The sequence below is a fragment of the Nomascus leucogenys genome, chromosome 4, assembly GCF_006542625.1.
Source record: "Nomascus leucogenys isolate Asia chromosome 4, Asia_NLE_v1, whole genome shotgun sequence".
Lineage (NCBI taxonomy): Eukaryota > Metazoa > Chordata > Mammalia > Primates > Hylobatidae > Nomascus > Nomascus leucogenys.
The window spans coordinates 83,576,224-83,586,254 of NC_044384.1; the positions used below are offsets into that span (position 1 = coordinate 83,576,224).

Genomic DNA, 10,031 nt, shown 5'->3' on the forward strand with positions numbered 1-10,031 from the left:
TTTTTTTTTTTTTTGAGACAGAGTCATGCTCTGTTGCCAGGCTGGAGTGCAGTGGCTCGATCTCAGCTCACTGCAACCTCTGCCTCCCAGTTTCACGTGATTCTCCTGCCTTGGCCTCCCGAGTAGCTGGGACTATAGGCACCTGCCACCACACCCAGCTAATTTTTTGTATTTTTAATAGAGACGGGGTTTCACCATGTTGGCCAGGATGGTCTCAATCTCTGGACTTCGTGATCTGCCCATCTCGGCCTCCCAAAGTGCTGGGATTACAGGCGTAAACCACCAAGCCCAGCCCAGACAACTTTGATCACCGGAGACTTCATCTGTGTAACGAGACAGCCTTTATTCACCGCACACATCCTCATAACCCTCACCCTCATAACCCCTGTGAACTCCCATCCCCTGTTTCTTTCTGTAGCTCAGGATGCTATATAAGCTTCAGTCATTTGACCCTTCGAGCTACATGTTTTTTGGTACTCCCTTGTGTATGTGTATTAGGGTTCTCTAGAGGGACAGAACTAATAGGATATATATATATATATATATATTTATATATATATATATATATATATATATAAAGGGGAGTTTATTAACTATTAACTTACATGATCACAAGGTCCCACAATAGGCTGCCTGCAAGCTGAGGAGCAAGGAGAGCCAGTCCGAGTCCCACAACTGAAGAACTTGGAATTTGATGCTTGAGGCCAGGAAGCATCTAGCATGGGAGAAAGTTGTAGGCTGGGAGGTGAGGCCAGTCTGGTCTTTTCATATTTTTCTGCCTGCTTTATATTCTAGCCCCACTAGCAGGTGATTAGATGGTGCCCACCCAGATTAAGGGTGAGTCTCCCTTTCCCAGCCCAGACTCAAATGTTAATCTCCTTTGGCAACACCCTCACAGACACACCCAGGATCAATACTTCGTATCCTTCAATCCAATCAAATTGACACTCAGTATTAACCATCATAGTATGTATCTAATTAGAAATGGTTTTTCACCTGTTGATCTGTCTTAAGTCAATTTAGTTCATAGTCCAGCCAAAGAACCTAGAGGGGTGGAGGGAAGCCATTTTTCTCTTGCCTACATCTGACTGTGCTCTAATTGGGGAGTTATTCCTTTGTTTCCCAGTGCCAGAGAAGCCCAGGAGGGCAGCAGGGAGGTCCTTGCCCCTTCCTTCTCCCAGTGGCAGCCAGCTGGGGCCTGGGCCTCTTAACCCTGTGCCCCTAGGGATCAGGAAGGGAGTTTAGAAGCATGTGTCCTGGGCTGTTCGCTAGGGCTCTGTGCAGGGCAAGAACAGGGCCCTGGTGGTTGTGGGTGGGGTTGGGCTGAGATTGCTAAGAATGGGGCCTGGCACGGTGGCTCACGCCCGTAATCACAGCACTTTGGGAGGCCAAGGCAGGTGGATCACTTGAGTTCTGGAGTTTTGAGACCAGCCTGGCCAACATGGTGAAACCCTGTCTCTACTAAAAATACAAAAATCATCCAGGCGTGGTGGCGTGCGCCTGTAATCCTGGCTACCGGGGAGGCTGAGGCAGGAGAATCACTTGAACCCAGGAGGCAGAGTTTGCAGTGAGCTGAGATGGTACCACGGCTCACCAGCCTGGGATACAGAGCGAGACTCTGTCTAAAAAAAAAAAAAGTGCTTGCTTTGGCAGCACATATACTAAAATTGGAACGATACAGAGAAGATTAACATGGCCCTTGTGCAAGGATGACATGCAAATTTGTGAAGCATTCCATATTTTTTGAAGGGACTGCAAACCAAGAAATACAAGTGGCTTCTAGAAATTAGAAAAGAAAAGATAATGGATTCTGCCCTGGAGCCACGACAAGAAATTCTGGCCTTCTGACATCTTGATTTTATATTTCTGATCTTTAGAACTGTAAGAAAATGAATTTGTGGTGTTGTAAGCCAAAAGCAAACAAACAAAAAACTAGAATGGGGTGGGGAAGGTGAGGGAGCAATGAAGAGGGATGAGCTTGGGGCCTAGGAACACATCCCTCCAGGGGAAGCTTAGACACAGCTCCCCTTTTAGGGCACCCCGAGTTCATTGCAACCTTGCTGTGACACCCCCCCACACACACCACCCACTGGCTGAGGTTTCTCTTTCAAAGCTCCTGTTTCTCAATCTCTTGCCACCCCATTGCCACCCCCTGCCACAGCCTTTGATGTTATTAACCTGAATGTCAAAACTGGAACATCTGGGAAGTCCAAATCTGCAGCAGCATGTGTGGTGGCTAAAAGCATGGGTTTTGGAGGCAACAGAACTGCCCTGTAATCCTGGCAAGGCAGCCTTGTAGCTTCATGATCTTGATCAAGTCACCTGACCCTTCGGGTCTATTTCCTCATTTGTAAAAAATTTGAAATAGGGCAGGCACAGTGGCTCCCGCCCATAATCCCAGCATTTTGGGAGGCCATGGTGGGAGGATTGCTTGACCCCAGGAGCTCAAGACCAGCCTGGGCAACATAGTGGGACGCTGTCTCTACAAAAAATAAAAAGGTAGCCAGGTATGCTGGTGTGTGCCTGTAGTCCCCAACTACTGGGGAAACCGAAGGAAGAGGATCACTTGAGCCTGGGAGGTCAAGGCTGCAGTGAGGTGTGGTCATGACACTTCACTCCAGCCTAAGCAACAGAGCAAGACGCTGTCTCAAAATAAAATAATTGAAATAATAATAGCATCTATTTCATGACATTATTGTAAACCTGGAATGAGATTGTACCATTAAGACCTGGCCCAGTGGGTGGTCCCACACCCCCTTTCCTCGTGTGCCTTCTACCTAGTTCAATACTGTTCAGCCTCCTGCAGTTTATAAACATTCTGAGTGTCTGGTTGGAAACAGTGGTGAACCAACACAGGCTCTGCCCTCAGGTGGCCCCTAGTCTTGATGGATACCCACCATGTGGGGCAGGGCTGACACAGGTGTTGCTGGGCACAGAGGAGACGCAGGCTTGGGGTGGCCAGTGAAGGCATCCTGAGTAGTCCCATCCCAGATATCTTCCTAGCACATCATGGTTTTATTTTCACCGTGACACTTACACAATAGTTTCTAATTAAGTGCCTGTTGTCTGTTTTTTCCCCTCCAGAATGTCAGCTTTGTGACAAGAAACTTTATCCACCTCGTTTATACTGGTGTCTACAATAGTTCCTAACACACAGTAGAGGCTAATAAATACTCACTGAATAAAGTAAGTGGTATCATTAACTGGAAGCCAGGAAGCAGGAGTTAGCATGGTGAAAAAGGCAGCCTGGAGAGGAGCTGAAAAAATGAACATAAAATGCAGAAGCAAGGCCGGGCACAGTGGCTCATGCCTGTAATCCCAGCACTTTGGGAGGCTGAGGGGGGCAGATGACATGAGGCCAGGAGTTCAAGACCAGCCTGGCCAACATGGCGAAACCCTGTCTCTATTAAAAATGCAAAAATTTGCCGGGTGTGGTGGCATACACCTGTAATCCCAGCTGCTTGGGAGGCTGAGGCAGGAGAATCGCTTGAGCCAGGGAGGTGGAGGTTGCAGTGAGCCGAGATTGCACCACTGCACTCCAGCTTGGGTGATGCATGTCTCAAAACAAAAACAAAACCCAAAGTGCAGAGGCAAGGCCAGGCGCCGTGGCAAACGCTTGTAATCCCAGCACTTTGGGAGGCTAATCTGGGTGGATCGCTTCAGCTCACGAGTTTGAGACCAGCCTGACTAACATAGCAAGACCCCCCTCCATCTCTACAAAAACTACAAAAATTAGGCTGGGTGCTGTGGCTCATGCCTGTAATCCCAGCACCTTGGGAGGCCAAGGTGGGTGGATCGCCTGAAGTCAGGAGTTCGAGACCAGCCTGGCCAAAACGGTGAAACCCTGTCTCTACTAAAAATACAAAAAATAGCCAGGCATGGTGGCAGATGCCTCTAATCCCAGCTACTCAGGAGGCTGAGGCAGGAGAATTGCTTGAACTCAGGAGGCGGAGGTTGCCGTGAGCCAAGGTAGTGCCACTGCACTCCAGCCTGGGCAACAGAGAGAGACTCCATCTCAAAAAAAAAAAAAAAAAAAAAAGCCAGGCATGGTGGTGGGCACCTGTAATCCCAGCTACTCGGGAGGCTGAGGTGGGAGGATGGCTTGAGTCTGGGAGGTGGAGGTTGCAAGGCTGCAGTGAGCTGAGATCACACCGCACTCCACTCCAGCCTGGGCTTAGAGCTAGACCTTGTCTCAACAACAACAACAAAATGCAGAGTGCATTTTGAATGCAACAAAAGGTTTCGTGGTGGAAATCAGAGAGCAGGGTCGAAGGTGTGGAATATTGAAGAGTTTTGAGAGTTGAGGCTGGACAGTGACATCCAGGAATTGGGATTTTGCCTAGGAAGCAATGGGGAGCCACTGAAAGTATATGACTTGGTCAGATTTAGGTTTAAAAAACCAAGAAGGAAGGGATGGGGGAGGGAGAGATAGTGATAGGGTAGGAAGGAAGGGAAGTTGGCTGCTCCAGCATGGTAACTGGAATTGAAGAGTGTAATAGTAATTGAGGGAGGTTTGGCTACTAGGTCAGTGTCAGGAATTCTGAACAGAAACGACGGAGGACTGGTGGAGAGGAGGGGACTCTGAATAGAGAGATTATTTTTTTTTTTTTGAGACGGAGTCTTGCTGTGTCGCCCAGGCTGGAGTGCAGTGGCGTGATCTTGGCTCACTGCAACCTCTGCCTACAGGGTTCAAGCAGTTCTCCTGCCTCAGCCTTCCTAGTAGCTGGGATTACAGGCATCTACCACCATGCCTGGCTATTTTTTGTATTCTTAGTCGAGATGGGGTTTCACCATGTTGGCCAGGCTGCTTTCAAACTTTTTTTATTGTTGTTTTTTGTTTTTGAGATGGAGTTTCGCTCTTGTGGCCCAGTCTGGAGTGCAATGGCTCAATCTCGGCTCACTGCAACCTCTGTCTCCTGGGTTCAGCAATTCTCCTGACTCAGCCTCCCGAGTAGCTGGAATTACACGTGCCCACCACCATGCCCAGCTAATTTTTGTATTTTTAGTAGAGACGGGGTTTCACTATGTTGGCCAGTCTGGTCTTGAACTGTTGACCTCAGATGATCCACCCGCCTCGGCCTCCCAGTGATGGGATTACATGCGTGAGCCACTGCGCCCGGCCAATTTTTGTATTTTTAGTAGAGATGGGGTTTCACCATGTTGGCAAGACTGGTCTCAAACTCCTGACCTCAGATGATCTACCCACCCGCCTCGGCCTCCCAAAGTGCTGGGATAAGACGCGTGAGCCACCGCGCCCAGCCCGTACTTTATTTTTAGTACAGACGGCCTCCCAAAAGTGCTGAGATTACGGGCGTGAGCCACCGCGCCCCGCCTGAATAGAGAGAGATTTAACAGTATGAATGGAGGGAGGAGTTAAGAACAGTTTAGGCTTCTCGCGTACATGATTGGGTGGCCCCAGATGTCACTCACAAGTATAAGCCTTGGAGGCGGAACGTAACCCGAAGAAGAGCCCTTTTGTGCTCCGCCCATAGTGGTAGGAAGGTGTCAACTGGCTGTTTCGAGGAACGCGCCAAAAACTGCCAAGGGCTGTGGGAGGTGTGTTCTTGCGTCATTTCCGAGAGACTTCCGGGCCGCAGTTTCCCGGCCTCCCCAGCTCCGGAACTTCCGGCCAGCGCAGCCATTTTGGCTTCCTGACCTTGGGCTACGGCTGACCGCTTGTCGTGGTGTACTCCGTGCCATCATGTCCGTCCTGACGCCGCTGCTGCTGCGGGGCTTGACAGGCTCAGCCCGGCGGCTCCCAGTGCCGCGCGCCAAGATCCATTCGTTGCCGCCGGAGGAGAAGCTTGGGATCATGGTGAGGAACGGGCCTGGAAGAGCACGGGAGGCGCCGTGGGCTGGCTGGCCCCTTCTGCCTAGCTGACCTCAGGTGGTCCTGAGAGTGCCTCGCACCCCGCGCCCCGCAGCATAGCGGGGAGCAGCAGTGCCGGTTTGGGCATGTCTGGAGGGCGCGAACGACGGGGACAGTGCCCGGGCGACAGTCGGGGCTGTCGGCATTAGGTCTTTCCCCACAGCCCCAGGATCTCGGGTCTGGTCCTGTCAGACCCTCCCTCCCCTGCCGCCTCCTCGCTGCGCTGCCTCGAGCCGACTTCTTTAGCCGCTCTGAGCCCATTTTCTCATTGGTTCATTGGGGGATGCCTGACCCTGTCAGCGACGAAAATGGTTGTTACTGCTATTTATTTTATTTTATCTTGTGTTATTTTATTTTGAGACGGGGTCTTGCTCTGTCGCCAGGCTGGAGTGCAGTGGCGCGATCTCGGCTCACTGCAACCTCTGCCTCCCGGGTTCAAGCGATTCTCCTGCCTCAGCCTCCCGAATAGCTGGGACTACAGGCGCGCGCCACCATGCCCAGCTAAATTTTGTATTTTTAGTAGAGACGGGGTTTCACTATGTTGGCCAGGATGGTCTCGATCTCTTGACCTCGTGATCCGCCTGCCTCAACCTCCCAAAGTGCTGGGATTACAGGCGTGAGCCACTGCGCCCGGCCTGGGAGGGGGTTTTAAGGCAAGGAAGAATAGGTATAGTTGTGGAGTTACTGGCCCATGCAAGGATCCTGGGTCTTAACATACAAGCTTTGCTGTTTTTGTTTGTTTTTTGTTTTTTGTTTTTTTTGAGACAGAGTCTCGCTCTGTCGTCTGGGCTGGAGTGCAGTGGTGCGATCTCGGCTCACTGCAACCTCCGCCTCCCAGGTTTAAGCCAAGCCATTCTCCTGCCTCAGCCTCCGGAGTAGCTGGGATCACAGGCGCCCGCCACCACTCCCAGCTAATTTTTGTATTTTTAGTAGAGACGGAGTTTCACCATGTTGGTCAGGCTGGTCTCTAACTCCTGACCTCGTGATCCACCCGCCTTGGCCTCCCAAATTGCTGGGATTACAGGCGTGAGCCACCATGCCCGGCCCAGACCAGTTTTAAAACAGGTTTCAATAAATCCTGCTTCCTGTCCCTTCCTTTGTGATCTGGTGGTGCATTTCTCCCTGAACCTTAACCCCAGCTGTCTCTCCTTCCTCTCACTCTTCCCCCTCCTTATAACTGACCCTTTACCTCAAGGGTTAGCGTAGCCTTGGATCTGCTCTGTCTGCTCCCTGGAGCGTGGATTCCTTTAACGTGAGGATTTGGGGCCTCCCACTTGCCTCTGAGTCCTGGCTCCCTGAGGGGGGCTTTCTGCTGCCTGGGAACTGCTAGGACTTGAGAGCCTAGGGGAATACTGACTCCAAGGTGCCTTCTTTCTTGTGCTCTGTGTAGGAATTGGCCGTTGGGCTTACCTCCTGCTTTGTGACCTTCCTCCTGCCAGCGGGCTGGATCCTGTCACACCTGGAGACCTACAGGAGGCCGGAGTGAAGGGGTCTGTTCTGCCCCTTACACTGTGACCTGACCAGCCCCACCGGCCCATCCTGGTCATGTTACTGCATTTCTGGCCGGCCTCCCCTGGATCATGTCGTTCAATTCCAGTCACCTCTTCTGCAATCATGACCTCTTGATGTCTCCATGGTGACCTCCTGGGGGGTCACTGACTCTGCTTGGTGGGGTCCCCCTTGTAACAATAAAATCTATTTAAACTTTACTTCAGAAATTCATTGTGCCTTCCCTCCTGCCTGGGCTCATGCCTCCACTGGCACCGGGTGGGGGTGTGGAGAAGAGCGCCCGGCTGGCTGCCCTGTGGTAGGTTTTGTGTGCCTCAGCTGGACTCCTCGTGTGCTTCTGTGCCTTTAAATGGTGCCTGGCTTCCTGGGAAGACAAAGCCTGTTGTCATTGTGCAGCTTTTCTGGCTCATCCCCACCAGCTCCCTTGTTTGTGAAAAGCCCAGTGGGCGTGTATGTGTATGTGTCTCTGTGTGTGTGTGTGTGTGTGTGTGTGTGTGTGTGTGTGTGTGTGTCTGTCCCACTGGGGCTGGATCTTCAGCTAGAAGCCTTTCCTGTAAGGGGCCAGCCTTCTCTGGTCTTCCTTTTTGGTGGACTTCATTTCTTAGGTGCTGGTGCCCTTCCTAATTGGGGGTAGGGACTTTGCAGAATCTTGGCTTTTTTTTTTTTTTTTTTTTTTTTTAAGACTGAGTCCCACTCTATTGCCCAGGCTGGAGTGCAGTGATGCGATCTCGGCTCACTGCAACCTCCGCCTCTCAGGTTCAAGGGATTCTCCTGTCTCAACCTCTCGAGGCATTACAGGCGCCCACCACCACGCCTGGCTAAGTTTTTTGTATTTTTAGTAGAGACGAGGTTTCACCATGTTGGCCAGGCTGGTCTCGAACTCCTCCTGACCTCAAGTGATCCGCCCGCCTTGGCCTCCCAAAGTGCTGAGATTACAGCCACCGCGCCTGGCAATCTTGCCTTTTTAATTTTTTTTTCAAGACAGAGTCTTGCTCTGTCACCCAGGCTGGAGTGCAGTGGTGCGATCTCAGTTCACTGCAACCTCTGCCTCTGGTGTTCAAGCAATTCTCCTGCCTCAGCCTCCTGAGTAGCTGGGATTACAGGCACATGCCACCACACCTGGCTAATTTTTGTATTCTTAGTAGAGATGGTATTTTACCATGTTGGCCAGGTCTCAAACTCTTGACCTTGTGATCCACCCTCCTCGTCCTCCCAAAGTGCTGGGATTAACAGGTGTGAGAGACCGCTCCCAGCCCCGTGTTTTTTTTTTGAGGCTGGACTGCAGTGGTGCAATCACAGCTCTGTAGCCTTGACCTTGACTACAGCCTTGACCTCCCAGGCTCAAGCGATCCTCCCACCACAGGTTGTACCCCAGTAGCTGGGACTATAGGCATGTGCTACCACCATGCCTGGCTAGTTTCTTCTTCCTTTTTTTTTTTTTTGAGACTGAGTCTCGCTTTGTTGCCCAGGCTGGAGTGTAGTGGAGCGATCTCGGCTCACTGCAACCTCCGCCTCCCGGGTTCAAGTGGTTCTTCTGCCTCAGCCTCCTGAGTAGCTGGGATTACAGGTGCGCACCACCATGCCTGGCTAATGGTATATATATATATATTTTTTAGTAGAGATGGGGTTTCACCCTGTTGGTCAGGCTGGTCTCGAACTTCTGACCTCGTGATCCACCCACCTCGGCCTCCCAAAGTGCTGGGATTACAGGCATGAGCCACTGCGCCCAGCCATGCCTGGCTAGTTTCTTTTTTTTTTTTTTTTTTTTTGAGATGGAGTCTCGCTCTGTCGCCCAGGCTGGAGTGTAGTGGCGCAATCTCGGCTCACTGCAAGCTCCACCTCCCAGGTTCACGCCATTCTCCTGCCTCAGCCTCTCCGAGTAGCTGGGACTACAGGCGCCCGCCACCACGCCCGGCTAATTTTTTGTATTTTTTTTAGTAGAGACGGGGTTTCACCGTGGTCTCGATCTCCTGACCTCGTGATCCGCCCGCCTCGGCCTCCCAAAGTGCTGGGATTACAAGCGTGAGCCACCGCGCCCGGCCTGCCTGGCTAGTTTCTTAAAACATTTTCTTGTAGAGATGGGGTCTTACTATGTTGGACAGGCTGATCTCAAACTCCTGGGCTCAAGTGATTCTCCTACCTCAGCCTTTCAAAGTGTTGGGACTACAGGCGTGAGCCACTGCGCCTGGCTGTTTCCTTTTTTTTTTTTTTTTTTTGAGACAGTCTCACTCTGTAGCCAGGCTGGATGCAGTGGTGCAGTCTCGGCTCACTGCAACCTCTGCCTCTTGGGTTCAAGTGATTCTCCTGCCTCAGCCTCCCGAGTAGCTAGGACTACAGGCGTGTGCCACCACGCCCAGCTAATTTTTGTATTTTTAGTAGAGACGGGGTTTCACCCTGTTGGCCAGGATGGTCTTGATCTCTTGAACCTCGATATCTGCCCTCCTTGGCCTCCCACAATGCTGGGATTACAGGCATGAGCCACCACCGCCGGCCCCTGCTTGCGTTTTAAATGTCAATTCCAGCGCCCCTTTCCTTCCAACACTTTCCATACATGGTTATGAACTAATTGTCCTTCCTTGTTCTATCTGCCAGCTTCCCTTTCTCCTCCTCTGTTTGACTTGGGGAATCTGCCATTCCTCTGTCCCCAGGAGTC

At 51.4% G+C, this 10,031-nt stretch overlaps 1 protein-coding gene and 1 non-coding gene across 2 annotated transcripts; both read left to right on the forward strand.

The window, feature by feature from the left end:
• Nucleotides 1-1,637: 1,637 nt before the first annotated feature.
• LOC115834854 lies at nucleotides 1,638-1,744 on the forward strand. Its single transcript, XR_004029855.1, has one exon. It is a non-coding gene; the product is annotated as a U6 spliceosomal RNA (small nuclear RNA).
• Nucleotides 1,745-5,570: 3,826 nt separating this feature from the next.
• On the forward strand, nucleotides 5,571-7,578 carry LOC115834767 (cytochrome c oxidase subunit 8A, mitochondrial). The gene is made up of 2 exons (XM_030811025.1): nucleotides 5,571-5,815; nucleotides 7,260-7,578. Exons 1-2 carry the CDS (start codon nucleotides 5,702-5,704, stop codon nucleotides 7,353-7,355), a joined length of 210 nt encoding a protein of 69 aa, XP_030666885.1. The 5' UTR covers nucleotides 5,571-5,701; the 3' UTR covers nucleotides 7,356-7,578.
• The last annotated feature ends 2,453 nt before the right edge of the window (nucleotides 7,579-10,031 follow it).